Source organism: Metarhizium album (assembly GCF_000804445.1).
Source record: "Metarhizium album ARSEF 1941 chromosome Unknown scaffold_23, whole genome shotgun sequence".
Lineage (NCBI taxonomy): Eukaryota > Fungi > Ascomycota > Sordariomycetes > Hypocreales > Clavicipitaceae > Metarhizium > Metarhizium album.
Window position 1 is genome coordinate 60,973 of NW_024467597.1, and position 15,342 is coordinate 76,314.

At 51.8% G+C, this 15,342-nt stretch overlaps 4 protein-coding genes across 4 annotated transcripts; 3 read left to right on the plus strand and 1 right to left on the minus strand.

Moving 5' to 3' along the window:
- Positions 1-1,891: 1,891 nt before the first annotated feature.
- MAM_06671 (Protein-tyrosine phosphatase, SIW14-like protein) lies at positions 1,892-3,148 on the plus strand (the record flags this gene model as incomplete). Its single annotated transcript, XM_040825469.1, has 5 exons — positions 1,892-2,043; positions 2,079-2,119; positions 2,182-2,257; positions 2,598-2,806; positions 2,865-3,148. The coding sequence occupies 5 exons, from the start codon at positions 1,892-1,894 to the stop codon at positions 3,146-3,148; spliced, it is 762 nt and encodes a 253-aa protein (XP_040676460.1).
- Positions 3,149-3,235: 87 nt separating this feature from the next.
- Positions 3,236-4,536, minus strand: MAM_06672 (uncharacterized protein; the record flags this gene model as incomplete). The annotated part of the gene is made up of 2 exons (XM_040825470.1): positions 3,236-3,987; positions 4,227-4,536. 2 exons carry the CDS (start codon positions 4,534-4,536, stop codon positions 3,236-3,238), a joined length of 1,062 nt encoding a protein of 353 aa, XP_040676461.1.
- Positions 4,537-4,905: 369 nt separating this feature from the next.
- Positions 4,906-6,047, plus strand: MAM_06673 (tetratricopeptide repeat domain-containing protein; the record flags this gene model as incomplete). Its single annotated transcript, XM_040825471.1, has 3 exons — positions 4,906-5,544; positions 5,604-5,756; positions 5,817-6,047. 3 exons carry the CDS (start codon positions 4,906-4,908, stop codon positions 6,045-6,047), a joined length of 1,023 nt encoding a protein of 340 aa, XP_040676462.1.
- A 5,994-nt stretch (positions 6,048-12,041) lies between these two features.
- On the plus strand, positions 12,042-14,287 carry MAM_06674 (uncharacterized protein; the record flags this gene model as incomplete). Its single annotated transcript, XM_040825472.1, has 3 exons — positions 12,042-12,046; positions 12,125-13,682; positions 13,808-14,287. 3 exons carry the CDS (start codon positions 12,042-12,044, stop codon positions 14,285-14,287), a joined length of 2,043 nt encoding a protein of 680 aa, XP_040676463.1.
- Positions 14,288-15,342: the final 1,055 nt, after the last annotated feature.

A 15,342-nucleotide genomic window follows, 5' to 3' on the forward strand; every position in this document is an offset into this window, starting at 1 on the left:
GCTGACTAGACAGCATGGACCTTTTCCGGGATGCTGTTCCGCGATAGGTTTTGCTTCCGACTGTGCGCTGTTGGTGAACGCGCAGGCGCAGTTCATTCGTGTTGACGCCCTTCCCTATCGTCGCTCAAGCCACAGGAGCTATCGTCGACAGGAATTATTCGGCACGTAAGGGATAACTTCCGAATAGATCGAAGGCGCTCACGGATTGATAGGCGAACCAAGACGCCGAGTAGTGAAGGAGGAATAAGATGTGCTTTTTTTCTCTCGAGACGGAAGGAAGAGCAAAGCAGAGGGGAGAATGTCATTGACTTGGCTGAATCATGAAGTCTGAGAAGGCACGGACCCCCCCTCCGGGACTGATGTTGGTTTTATTCTGGACATCAACTAAGTTAACCAACTAATCGCAAACGTGATCAGAGGCGACAAGCTACAAGGGAGGCGAATCGCTCCATGGTGGCTCCATCACCATGGCTGGCTATGTGCATAAACTGCGCCGGCTTGGCTGGCGGGCTGCCGGGTGCTCGACTAGTAATCCCAATATTAGCACACCACTAGGCCTTGCCCACGCAGGAAACTGACCAGTTGCGATGAAGCAGCAGTGGGATTGCCGGCATCAATTGTGAATGCCTAGGCAAGTAGCTTGACCCAGCTTGCCTGCTATCCTGACCTTACCCCAGAAACACACAAGTTTGTCGGTTGGACTGACGTCATGAGACTCCATAGCCCATCAACCCATGCATCTACGGCCCTGCAGCAGGATAGTTCCGTCCTGAACGGGGTCGTGCATTCGCTGAATCTGATGTCCTAGGCGTCACGGAACTTGGTCAGTCTGCGCGCCCGAGACAGTGGTACCAACCCAACCAATCGAGGGTACTCCATATTTCGTCATGGCCTTCTCTGGTTACCTACTTGGGTAGGTAATTCTAAGACATAACGAGAGCAAAATGGACAAATACTCAAATGCCTCTTCAGCTTCCGAAGCACGTGCAAAGAGTGGCCGCCTTGCCCGCGTTGTCTACTTAGTACGTACGCTGCAAGGAGTTGCCGAGACATGTTGTTGGTGCGTGTACTCCGTATATTGCGTCCAAACGACCCGATGCTACTTATTGCCCTCGTCGTGGGGCGCGATGAACTTTACGCTCCCAACGGCCCATCCGTCATCCGTTTTCGTCGTCACTGCCGAGTCCCCTTGATGATCAAGTGCCGACAAGCCAACATGTTAACCCAGACGACGCCGAGCCTGGAGCCCAACCCTGCCGACGCCCGTCAAACATGTAGGCCATTACGTCTGAAGGATACAAATACTGCTAGTAAGTAAATACAGGCATGGCTGAGGGAGCGGCATCCGTGCTGAGCTTGTCTTTGTCATGACGTCGCTGCATTTGGAACAGTGTGGGCCACCTTGCTCGCCAATGACGTAGCTCACGAACTCCTTTTCGCTCGCGCCGTTGCACCGAAACAACGGGCCTCTGCAGTCTGGCGCCTTTTACTTTTCGAACACCGACGGCCAAGACGACCAGTGGCCAGCTTTTGGCCGCCGCCCGCACCGAGTCAGGAGCCACCAGGCGGCTTCGTCGCGGACCTGGCGGCAGCAAAGGCAAAAGGCAGAGGCAAAGGCGATCCCCGCGGGCTGAATGCTCAAATCTGGCCCGGCGTCTCAGTGGCATTGGAACCCGGATATCCCTCACCGCGCATAAATCCAGACTCCCGAGGCTCTGCTGGCTCTTCAGGCCGTGCAGTAACCGTGTAAGCGAGCTGCTGGATGACAGAGGCGACGCGCGGTCTCTGCAGTGCGCCTGTAGAATGTAGGGCACGAAGACACACAAAGACTCGTTAAGCTCCCGAGTTATAAGTTATACTTTGTCACAGTAGATTTGACATCGGTTCGGACATGGACAAGCCCGCCGTCCAGCTCCAGCGCGTGGCCAATTTTAGAGACGTCGGTCAAACTGTCAACGCCTTTCTCGGCCAAAAGTCCGTCACCATTTCCCCAACCACCAATTATTCACCAATGGAGGCCGCACAGCATGTCAAACTGTCTTTGTGCGTGCATACTGACCGCTGGATGAAATTTGCAGACGAGTCCGGGAAGGCTTCATCTTCCGCTCCGCCAGACCAGGTATATGCCCCCTGTGTGATGCGTGTTAGTGTCGCACACTCACACTCACCCGTCAAATGTAGACGATGCTTCCGCCAAGGACAAGTTGAACATCAGACATGAATTCGGCATAAAAACCATTCTTGATCTTCGAACCAAGTAGGCTCCCCCATGACCGTTCCGTCTTTCCAGCGTTATCATTAACGCCGAGTACAGAACGGAGTTGATTCAGCAAGCTGAAAAGGCTCAGGCTGAAACCAGTAGCAACGGTCTCTCATCTTGGTTCTCTGCCCGGCAGTCTGTGCCACGTATCGACGGGATAAACTAAGGAGATCCGAATCACGGGCCGGTCGTTTGAGAGACATCTTTTGAGCCAATTGTCATGGTGGAGCTTTTTGTGAGTGCCTCCATGGGACGATGTTTACACAGGCTGCCGCGCGCGCACACATTTTTGAAATTCAACATACAATTGGTGGTACGTCGCTAACCGGGGGAGTAGCAAAGTCATTTTCCTATTCATCCTGGGATACAGAATCGAAGCAGTCAGGCTCATCACGACGGAGGTCATGCTTCAGCGTGGCTTGCTCGGTCTTGGAACCGACACGATTGACCACTCTGGCTCTGAGATCTGCCAAGCTCTTGGGCTGTATACCTCGCTGACTACGCTCCCTGTTTTAGTTCATTGCACACAGGGTAAAGATAGGACAGGTGCGTGCGCGTGCATGTGCTGTGCGATGTAGACGGATAAACTCTAATCTTTGGACAGGCCTCATTTGCGTTTTGATCTTGATGATTCTCCGTGTTCCTCTGGCTGCTATAGAACATGACTACTTTCTGACGGATCCGGCTCTCGAGGCGGAACGCCATGAGAGACTGGCTGAGATTCGACAAATCGGATTGACTGACGAGTGGGCAATCACGGCGCCTGAACTGGTCACTGGGGTCCAGAGGCACTTGGATGTAATGTATGGCGGATTGGAAGCGTACCTGGATGACATTGGGTTTGACCAAAATCAGAGAGCGCGACTCCGTGAGCTTTTGCTGTATTGAGCAATCTTCACATTGGCATCCACACACTCGGCATGGCAGCTCCAAGAATAGTAACTCGTCTGTATCCAATGGAAACACATTGTCTGTTTATGTCTTTCTAAACTGACCTTGCAGCCAACACCGATACATTTTCAGCTTTCGAGCTCGGTTGACTATCAAGCGTTTATCGACGCCTAGGTTCTCTATCTCAAACCGGGGCATGCGTGAATTTTCTGGGTCGTCAGTGAAGGCCTCATCACCTGACCAGATTTTGGCCAGTTCTTGCTGGTCGAAAAAATATACGCGAGTTCCGTCGCCTCTAATGTAGAAATTCTCCTCTAGATAGCGCCCCTTGCGGAAGCGAACTTGGGCTAGGTCCCCTCTTCCATAGTCTCGGAAGCAGACTAAGCCGCCAGGCTTCAGCGCTCTATGCACGTTTCGAACAGCCTGTGCCCATTCCTTGGGCGATAAGGCTGAGAAAATGAACACCATAACTGCGACATCTACGGTGCCTTCGACGATGTCAGGGGGGAGACTTTGTCCTGCGGCATCCCATACATCGGCTTGGATGATGTTTGTGTCATATGCCTCATGGTTGCGCATGACCTCTACAGCAGTCCTGGAAAAGTCGCACGCGTGGACTTTCAACCTGGGATTCTGGTTGTTGGCAAGCACGGGGAATGCTGTGTTACCAGCGCCAGCGCCAATTTCAAGTAATATCTTGGGACCAGCATCCATCTTGGTTATTTCAGCAAGGACGGGAAATTCTTGTTGCAACCACTTGCGATTTTTAAAGAAGTTTGAAGCGTTATTCTTGTAAAAGAGATTCCACCACTTGGCTGGGTTGCCATTGAACCTGCCTGTAACGACGCGTTAGCACACAGAACGAATGACTGAGTGGTTCAATAGAAGACCGTGTTGAAGATAGCAACGAGGTTGCCATGGTGCAATCAGATGGGAGCGAAAGACTTTGTGAAGGTAAATGTGTCATCATTAGTTTCAGATGAACTATGCATTGCTTTGTGATCATCATACACAGCTTGAGCAAGTGGGTGTGAAACGACCAATGTCAAAGGGACAGTGAAAGGACAAAACTTACTCTTGTCAAATTCGGAAACAGGTGCCAGGCGTTGCATCTCAAACTGACGTTCAGCAAACTCCTTGTACGCGTCGTCAGTTTCGACATGGTCCCAGGCATTGAACTCAAAGACATCGTCTCCCTCGCTTAAATAGCGGCTTCCAAACTGGAAGGGATCGGTCCGTTTCACGTTCTTGTTCGGATCGTGTGACCGATGTGCCGGCACTTCTGCGCTCTCATTTTGTCCCTCAATGTTTGACGACGCGAACTCCCTCACCTGAGGAGTTGGGTCAACATCGACCTCGTCCGAGACATTGCCAGGCGCAGCCATAGTCCCTGATGAAAAATAGATGTAGAGCGGATGAAACTGCGCTGCAATCAGCCTGGGCCGCTGGCCCTGGCGGCTGCTTCGAATTTTATCGGCTCGGAACGAGGTTAGGAAAAGAGTGACGGACATGGAAAAGAAAAATTACACTGCCCTGATAATAAATGTTTGCGGGCTCGCTGGTGGGGGGCCGTTGTGGTTATATGATTGGCTGCATTGTCGGAATCGGAGATTCCCATCATCCGAGCATCCAGCTACGCTAAACTTGGCCGAGGTGTGGGCATGATGAATTGGCGGGACCTCGGGAGCTTCCTGGGAACGTTGGAGTGTCCTCACTGCCAGTCGCAATTGAGCGTCCACTGACACCACAACAAAATGGCAGAGTCGTTGCTTCAGCCAATTGGCAGTCTCTCGCCGGCCGAGGCCCTGGAGCTGGCCCAGAAAGCCCCCGAGATCTTACGAAAGAATCCCAGGGCCTTCTCGGCGTCGCCGTTGTTCTCGCTCTTCGCTACTCCAGAGACCGCCGATACTTGGACGATATACGAGAACCTGATGATATCATGTCTTCAAACTGGCGACGACGAGTCTGCCAAAGAATGCCTCGAAAGAATAATCACTCGATTCGGTGATTCACATGACAGGGTATTGGCGTTAAAGGGGTTGGTCAAGGAAGCGACGGCGTCCGACACGTCGGAGCTGGAGAAGATATTGGAGGAATACGAGGCTCTGCTGCAGCAAAGTGATGTTAATATTGTGAGTGGCCTTCTTCCTCGGACATGTCTGAGTCATGGTGCTAAGCCAACGGAGCCTATCTGGAAGCGCAAAGTAGCCCTCCTCCGATCCATGGGCAAGGTACCGGAGGCTGTCACGGCGCTGAACTCGCTGCTGGATGTTTGTCCTACTGATCCCGAAGCATGGGCTGAGCTGGCCGACATGTATGCCACTCAAGGGCTGTATGCTCAAGCCGTCTACGCACTAGAAGAGGTTCTTGTACTGTCGCCTAATGCCTGGAACGTAAGGTCTTTCGCAGAAAATGCTCAGCAATAATCATGTGGATTCTGACGGGTGTATAGATTCAAGCCCGGCTCGGCGAAGTATCACTGATGGCTGCCACAACAGCACCGCAGGGAGGATCAGAGAAACACTACGCAGAAGCTGTAAAGCGCTTCTGTCGCAGTATAGAGCTTTGCGATGACTACTTGCGCGGCTATTACGGCCTGAAGCTTGTATGTTTGTTTGTACATGTTCCACCAACTCAACGCTCTCTACTGACCTGCGTGGTGTAGGCTACGGATAAAATCATACAAAATGCACCCAGGTCGAGGAAAGACTCGGACGGATTCCAGCTACCTGACCAAGGAACCGTTGAAAAGCTGAATGAAGCAGCTACCAAGAAGTTGGGCGAAATCGTGCGTCGCAACGGGGCCAAGGACAAGCTGTGGCAAGGTTACGACCCCATTGAGATTGCCGCAGCTCGAGAACTTCTAGACAGCTCATCTACCGAGGTGGTTCGGTAGTGACGCACAAAGAAACAGGCCTTGATTGGTCCTCAGACAACAGTTGCCGATGTCTGGAGAAAGAAGGGTGGGCAATTAGCAGTTGAGACGCTCGCCCAAGGGTTGTGACTTGGCGTGCATATGTGAACAGGAGAGGGTGGCGCCGTGACTGGTAGCTATTTGCCAACCTCTGATTGGCGAAAGGAACGAGGCACAATGGGGCGGCACTGAAATCAACAGACGCACAGATGACAGGAGCACACGTCATCAGCAGAATTCTCAAGTGGCGGAAGCGTGTTCCGATGACGGGCAGGGACGGATCTCGCGTTGGTCCTGTGCATTGACGAGGCTAGCAACAGCGTCGCAAGAATCTATGACGAGATTTCTACTTGGTCTTTGCATTGGGCATGGACTGAACGGGGTGTGATTGTGGTCGTGGCTGGTCAAATTTTATTTTATTTTATTTTTTCCTACCTTTGGGTTGGGCATCCGGTCTCCGCGTCTGGCGGCTTCAAACGTCAGGACAAAAGCATATGTACGGAGTACATTTGTACATTTCCCGAAAACCACCATCATGATAGAACAGCAAAAACACGCGGAGATTGGCATCAGCAAGGAATCACACCGCAGCTATGGGGTTGTATTAAGCCTCTGCACGGCATGGCTGTGTTTCAGCAGAGCAATCTGGGTCCGTGATACTGCATGCGACGGTGCTACAGCAGCCGGGTCTCTTTTGCGCGTGGCGACTGTCCAGGCCGTCAGGTCCATGTTGATGCCTCGACCTTGACAGCTCTGCTTCACCTACTGACTGCCCATCGGCCTTGTTCAGGCTACGAATGGTGGATCTTCAGGCTGAGCGGCTGGCTGGCTTATACGAGCTCTGCATGCACAGCTTGTCCGCCTGGCGCGCCGCCTTGGGGGACAGCTCCTGCAGGACATCCGGGATTCAAGATGGCCTGCCTGGGACGGGAGACGGAGGCGAGGGCAAAGACAGATGCAGAGGCAGAGGCGGAAGCTGGTCTCTGGGCGTTTTGGTCACAGGACATTGGGCCGCTGGCTGGGCATCAATGTGGCACGGTCAAGCGGGTTGGATTATTACACAGATGGAAGGTTTTTTTTTTTAATTCCAAAAATAAATAAATAGATAAATAAACTTAGATGAAATAAAATAAAGGGAGAAGGGAAGAAACAAAAAGCATGTGCTTGTTCATGCAAGGTCAGTCGTGCAAGGTACCGATGCCCTGGGCTGTATGAGTCAAGCTTTTTCCAACTGACTGCTCTTCATCCTTGCTAGTCGGGCTTCGACACGCAGGCGTCAGGCGCTGGCGGTCACAATGGCTCCAGTGTGGGACCCCGATGGGCCAAACCATCGTCAGACCGGATCCAAGTAGACCAGGTGTGTGACCGTGTGTCTGGGTATTTCCGTATTCGGGTCGGGAAGCGGCATGCGAGAACGTTGTTGCTTGTACTGTGTTTGTCACTGTGCTTATTTGTACCCTGGTCGTTTCTTTTTTCTGGACTCCTTGCAAGGTGACTTGAGATATGTGCTCGGAGTCGGGCTTTTCATGGCGATCATCTGTAGAAGTTGCCTCGCCCTGCGACGAATTGCGGTGACCATCGAGGAGACGTAGGAGGCATCCATCATCTGGCGTTGAGACGTGACACGTTGAATGACGCAAATGTAGGTATTCGATGCGTTATGGGGTAAGAAGGCGTCGACGGGTGGCAGATGGCCCTCCCACGCATGACTGAGCCCATCGACAAAGAATAGATGGTGCGTTGGGCAACCGATTAATTGTTGAAGACTGACGACTAACACCGTGGGACTCGATTCAGGAATAGGCTGTCCGCCTTGGAGATGTCGCTGTTTCTCTCCTCAGAGATTAATAGATCCCAACCAATCTGCTTCTCTGCTGCAGGGAGCCCAGACGATGACTGACATATTGATGCCGTCTCACGTCGGTAAATTCGTCACAGTCTCCGGTAATGAGTAGCCCCAAAGTGCGGAGGCTGGTAGTAGGGCTGCGATGCCAAGTGATGACACGTCATAAATGTCTTGTCAACCATCTGAAAGTTCCTGCTCCGCGGGCACTCCTCGATAGTCCTCGATGGCGCAACTGATATAGGAGTAGACAATACGCCCTACTTGACTATATGTGCAACGCGCCATTGAAGAAATTGTTCAGGCTCATGTCCGTATCTGTACACACACGAATTATTCCTCCGAGAGCTTGTCGACGGAGTTCTGTGCTCACGTCGCAAGGGCCAACGACTGCGAGGTCATCAAACTACCTAGGTAGTCAACATGAAGACAAAGATCAGTGGCACAATGGCTGGGTTCCATCTAAGTTTACACTGTTTGCTGCAACAGGAACACCTATAGGCCCAGACCAAGGGGCCGTATTTTAGTTTTTTCTCAGTGAATGCCCAATTTTCGGATGTTGACGCTCTTTGCCGGTTCTATGCGGCAGTACGACAGCCTGTTAGAAAGCTTAGCCATCCGTAGCCAAGGTGATTCATAGCTTGGGTCAAAATCAAACGCTCGGTTCCTGCTATACCTTGCCAGGGGAGGGGTATACGAATACGAATTAAAACGGTGCCAACGCTTGAGCATTTGGGAAGGGGGGGAGCTATGATACATCATGCATGGATTGCTTTCATCAGATAACTACACTTGAGATGCGAAAAATAGAAAGCCTCCCAAATACATGATTATACGGGAAACGATTTAGTGCTTAACATCGACCTGAACTCGGCAAAACGTGCCCTGATACTTGTACACGGCATACAAATCAAGAGCAGCTTTACAGGACTCAACAAGCCAAATCGGCTGCACTTATCGTTCATATAACCCAAAGCAGTGCTGGATACCACAGCTTCTTCTGGGCCGAGTACATGTCGTGATGTGACTCACAGTATGCAGAAGCTCAGTGCCGCCCCCAGTCCCGTGTGCCACAGCTTCTGCAGACCCCATGTCGGTCGGCATGTCGGTCGGCATGTCGGATGCATGGCGGACAAAAGAAGGACAACATAAGCTTTGCCTGCCACGTGTATCGTGACTCGCGGGAGACGTCAGTAGTCGGTGATGACTTGTTCGTGAGAGACAGGGAGGGGGGTCGCGATCTCGGTGAGGCGGAGGTGGTAACTACATATAAGGTCCGATAACCGTTTTGCACTGACATGGGCAGTAAAAAGTCCAAGCTCTGGTCTTTGGTCTTTGTCTTTGTTTCTTCTTGAGAGGAAAAAGAGAAAAGAGAAAAAAACCTGCCGCTTGAGCAAGATCGCAAACCGTCAAGTCTCTGTCTGCGTCAGAGATACCTACATTCATAATCCTTACAAACCTCTGCTCAAGGACCACAACAGAGCGAGGAGCAACTGCTGTGCCACTCGGGGCGGCCCTTTTCTTTCCCTGTGTTGTGTATTTCCACCCATCCCGAGCAGTGGTAGAACTCTGGACTTACACTGGTGATTAGATATCTCCATCTACCATGTTGCTTCGTTTCCGAGGGGCCAAGAATTTGAGACAAAACAGGGACACGCGACTCCCAACCTAACGAAGCCAGGAAATCGGGTGCACAAAGGCGAGACAAAAACACTAGAGCAGCAGAAATTTGGCCATACGAAGAGGAAACGAGTCCCAACCGGAGTTCTCGACGTCTCCAGGAACCAGGGGCCACACTGTTGGAGGAATTACTTGTATCAAGACCCGGGAGCTCGACGGAACTTGCTCGACGTTCGACTGGAAACTCGCTCGGCGCTCGGTACTCGGTAGTAGGTACCGTCCAGGTCCAACAAGTGGAAAGTGAAAGTGGGGGCTTGCTGCCTGCGTTCCTGCCCGCTTTTGCGTTGTCTGCCCGACCACCTGACCTCTGTACAGAGAGGCGGCACACACAGCCGACTCGCATTTTGCTTTTATAAATTATCTGTTTGGATTTCTTTGCCCCGTCTTTTTGCTTCGCAGACCTTTCAAGTTGGTTTTGCCCTTCCCCTTCCCCTTTCTTCTTCCTCTTTTCATTGTCACATCTTTTCCTCCGCCGTCAATTTCGCCGATGTAGCTTACACGAACTAAAGCATACTACTCGCAGCACAGCCGAAATTTCCACTGCAAAAGCAAGGGTCTCCTTGTAGTACCACACACCGCCAAATCCCGCGGCAAGACTTGAATGCAAGATCATAGCGCCGATAACGCAAAACGCCCATTTGCCTCATTAAGCTTCAATCTTGTGCACTGGTTATTCGTAAGTTCAGAGCTTAGGGCTGGGACGTCTCGTTCAGATGCGTTCGGCGGAGCCCATTGTTCTCTGATCGAGCCATGATGCTAATGCCCTTGCTTTCTCCGATGCAGTCGACCACACAAACTAATAAAGCGAGCGCCGTATCATTGAAAAGCGGCTTCTTGGAGCCTAGGGCGCTGCCGCCGCTCTGACAAAAACCTCCCCAACGAGGTAAGTTGCATTGCATTGTGTTGGCTCGAAAACAACCGTGTCTTTTCTCCAAGCCGTCGTCATCATGGCATTTGTTGCCCCTCCCAGAGTAGCTGGCTGCCCCACGAGTTAGGCCGATGATTGGGCAACTATGGCATTGTTTTCATTGTTCTCTGCCACTCTTTTTGAGTTTGATTGCCTAGCCCGTGAATGTTGGTGGAAAAACCCACATGATGGCGGTAATAAGGCGGCAGACAGTTGGCGTCAACGCTACGGGAGGCCCCGACAATTGTGTTGGCTCGTGGTCATTCGGCGTCATGACATACAAAGCTCAGGGTTTTCGACGGTCAATCTAGGATAAAAAGAAAGAGGACACGAAAACTGACCAGCACGATTCTTTCCATCTTAGACATCGTCCCACCACGCACCTACACACATCCAGTTCTTTGACGGGTTTACGGAGTATAGCGGGAGCCAATAGCCCACCTTTCACACGTTCCAAACGTTGCCTATTGGATACCAAAAGGCAGTACTCGGTACGGAGTAGGACAATCGGACTGCGATCAAGTCCATTCGGTTGCGCCCCGCTACCAGCCGTCCGTCTGATCTGTTACCGGCTTTGCTATTGTTATAGTTAACTTATTGCAGCAGCGTCAGGCACTTCCCACCCGCTCTCTCGTGCCTGCCCTTCCTGGGCTCGGGTGTCGGTCTTCAGCTCTGTGGCAGCTCGCAAACCCGCAGAGCGACAGTATCAAAGTTGATAGCCCTCACCTCTCCGAGCCTAGACCTGGCCCCCACCCCCCGTCGGCCACACGCGCTGTCCATCCTCACCGCCGATCTGAGCCTGACCTCCATCCCTTGCCACATTTTGCATCGTGCGGTTGGTTAAGCTGACCCCCTTACAACCCGACTTGTCCTTCCTCCTCAGAGATCTGGTGACGAAGACGGCGCTCTGGCTCCACTTTGACCATTCCTTGGCGGGAGAAGAATCTCCCTCCTGGCTACCTGATCTCGAGCACAGGCGGCCTGGCTGCATACCGACTTCAGTTTTGACCATTTTTCAGGCCCATCCAACCAGCCATTCAATTCAGACGTGTCCATTGTCCCCTTGAAATACCCGAGCACACAAGAGCACAATATTGGTGCAAGCTGGGGCGCGGCTCTTTTCAGATTTTTGCAAATCGCCCTGCGCACGTCTCCGCAAGTTAGCCCCTCTTGCTCCCGGGATCTAGTGGCGTCCTGGACCAATCGACCAGACGCCCTATTTGCAATACCAACCTGTTTGGCTCAGCGGCACCAGCACTTCAGCTGCTGCAATTGACTTTTCATCCTGCCTCGGTCTGGTGTTGTCGCTCAAGGGCTTTATTATTAGCGTTGGAACTGTGCCGCGTTGCCGGTTCTTTACGAAAATCCCCAACCAACAATTGGATAGCTGACCACGCCAATTTTTTTTTTGTTGTTTTTCCTTTCCACTGTGTCAACGTCGCCTTGCGAGCTTTCTCAGCCCGTCTTCTCAGCGTCTTTACTCCGACTGTCTCACGTGGAACGTCGCGAGTAAAGCGCAAACGTGCCTGATATCCTTTTACTTGCTATGCCGTGAGTGTCATAGCCTCTATCTCAAGCGCAGCTTGCGTGCCGCGTGTGAAGCCGCTGAACGCTGACCAGACTTGACAGACGACACACCATCACCATACATCCAGGCGGCGAGAGTTCTCGCTCAACTTCATATCACAGCGAAGGGGAATCGTCTCGTCACGACGCCGACTTCTCCGGAGCCGACGACGAGGGCGAGTGGTACGACGAGGAGGAGGACCTTCAACCCTCTGATTCAGCTTCCGCTAGTAACGACTTGCAACATTCACGCCCCCGCGCCGCCGTAAGAACAACACCGCGTCGCCACCGAGTAGCTCGACCCCCTCCCCAGGAATATCCTCCGGTGCCATCACACGCACCGATTCCGCCGCCCAGCGTGGATCCCACAGAGGAGTTCGGCCATTACGGCCATGGCTTTCAGCCTCACCATGCTGCTCGCGGTGGTTACTATGGCGCACGGGGCCAACACCTGGCCTACCAACAGCAGCAGGGTCATTATATGGGAGGATATCCAGGCGGCAATCAAATGGTCCCCTATGCCGGGTATGGCCCAAACCCATTCACACCTATGAGTAACACCCCTAGCGGTGCTAGTTATTTTGGAGGCGAATCAAGAATGTATGATATGATGCCATATCAACAGCCAGGGTACTATCCACCACAGTATCATCTGCCAGCCCAGCTACAGCAATTTCATATCGCTCCGCCCCCGCCTCCCGCCACCGAAGCTCCCGCGCAGGCTCCGACCCCTCCCAAGGAACAGCCTCCTGATCCAGAAAAGATTAAACTAGAGGCGGAACTTGCTGCATTCAAGGCACAAGAACAGAAGGCAAAGGCGGCCGCAGAACAGCTTGAAAGGGAGGCCCAGATTCGTAAAGAGGCCGAAGAGGCGATTCAGCGCAAGATGGACGAAATGAAGAAAGCGCAGGAGGAAGCTCGGATAGAGATTCAGCGTGCCAGAGAAGAAGCCGAGAAAACCGCCAAGGAAAAGATTGAGGCAGACCGCAAAGCTGAAGAACTGCGACAGAAGGCGTATGCCGAGGACATGAAGCGAGCCGAGGAGAATGCGAGGATAAAGTTTGAAGCCGAACGTAAAGCCGATGAGGACCGCAGGAAGCAAGCAGAGGAGGATCGCAAAAGAGCCGAAGAGGCTGCAAGGATCCAAGTGGAGGCTGCAATCAAGGCTGAAGCTGCTGCAAGGGAGGCTGCAGAGAAGAAAGCTGCTGAAGAGGCAGCGAGGATCAAGCTGGCGCAGGAAGAGGCAAGCCGCAAGGCGGAAATGGACCTTCTCAAGAAGATCGATGAAGAAAGGGAGAAGGCGAAGAAGGCTGCCGAAGCTGCAGAGGCGGCCAAAAACGAGCAAGAGGCCTTGAAGAAACGAATTGAAGAGGAAACTAAAGCAAGCGTACAAGCTGAAATGAGGAAGAAGATGGAAGAGGAAGCTGAGAAAGCAAAGAAGGCTGCTGAAGCTGCAGAGGTGGCCAAAAACGAGCAAGAGGCTCTGAAGAAACGTATCGAAGAGGAAACCAAGGCCGCCTTGGAAGCAGAAAAAAAGAAGAATGAGAAGGCTCCTATCAAATTCAAGGACGCGGTAGGCAGAAAATTCAACTTTCCTTTTCATCTCTGCGCTACATGGCAGGTAAGGACTTTCACTCGCCTTTTCCCTTCCTACGTTTCACTCTCCCCTCATGTACATTGTGTTTTACTCAAATTCGACATGAGAACGATTAGCTTGACAGCATGCTGACTATTCTGGGCTGACAGGGTATGGAAGAACTCATCAAGCAAGCCTTTCAACAAGTTGATGTTCTTGGGCCACACGTCCAGCAGGGTCGTTATGACCTGACTGGACCGAGCGGAGAAATCATTCTGCCTTCCGTTTGGGACAAGGTTGTTCAACCGGACTGGAGCATCACAATGACTATGTGGCCAATGGACGCAAATAAGCCGCCTGCACCGAAAATACCAGGGATGGATGTTCCACCCACAGCCGGTAGACGACAAGGTGTTAACCCCATCCCAGTGCCGCCGATGGCAGCCCCCCCAGGCCACCGGCAAGGTATGCCGCCCGGTGTCGGTATGGTACCACCGGCCGGTTGGCCAAATAGCGGTCGACGAGGTGGTGTCCCCAATGTTGTGACTGTCACTCCTCGTCCTGGACCCTCCAAGTCTTCAAAACATCATAGATCAAGAGAACCCACATTGCTGGCGTTTTTACAGGGTGGGCATGGTAAAAAGAGGTGAGATTCATGACCAAGCCGGACCCCTTACCCCGAAATGGAAAGCCTTCGTGCACACTGACCATGGCCATTCTCCGCGGACACAGGTCTAGCAAGCATAAGTAACTGATCGAGACGGCGGCGATTGCACCAACGACGATGTATGACCACGAGTTTTCTTCATTATCTGATACCACAGCGAGTCTTTTCTGAGTTTTTGGAATCTCCGGCACTGCTTCATCATGCGCAACGTGGATTCTCGTGTAGCTGAACAACTGGCGGTTTAATCTGCGTTCAGCCGTTCTTTCTGCGTTACCAAAACATCTCGAGACAGATCACGTGGTGCTCTCGAGGATGTGGCGGCACGCTATGCTAATGGACAGGATATAAAAAGCATGGAGATAAAAAGAAAGGCTGGCTTGCTAACATTCAGGAAATGCAGGTTGGAAGGGATGCGAGAAGGGGCTGGCGCAGACAGACTTCTTTATTCTTATTTTTCTTGTTTCCTTGAACCTCTTTCTTTTTCCTGTTTTTCTTTGAATCTTGCCCTCCCTTTTACCTGTCCGCTTTGTTGCATGAGGGATATTTGGATTTGGTAGATGGATTGGAGGGGGCTGTTAGGGATTTCAGTCCTGAGCGCGGGCATGTGATCGTTTGGATAGCGATTTTGCTTCCCCACTTTGGTTTTTGGAAATGATTATATATTGCTTTTCGAGTCTATTTTACACTCAATAATGATGTATCCTCTCTGAACTCTTTGACCCTAAAGCCGTGGCTCTCGGAATAATGGTTATTTTTTTAACGTAAATGTAACGCACAAACAGACTATGCATTACAAAGAGTAATAATATGCACTGCAGTCTGTGAGGTGTTTTTTGGACTGAGGAAATTACAAGTAGAAAGAAAAATACGTTAAGCATCTCTGGCAGTATTAGAGGCGAACGACATGCTCTACCCTATATAGATAGTTGACAAGTGGGATGAAATTGCTGCAGGATAGTACAGTGACGGCGTATCCAGAAATATACAGCGACAAACGGTGAAGTCTTGCGGAGAATACCATGATCGCCAGTCGCTCAA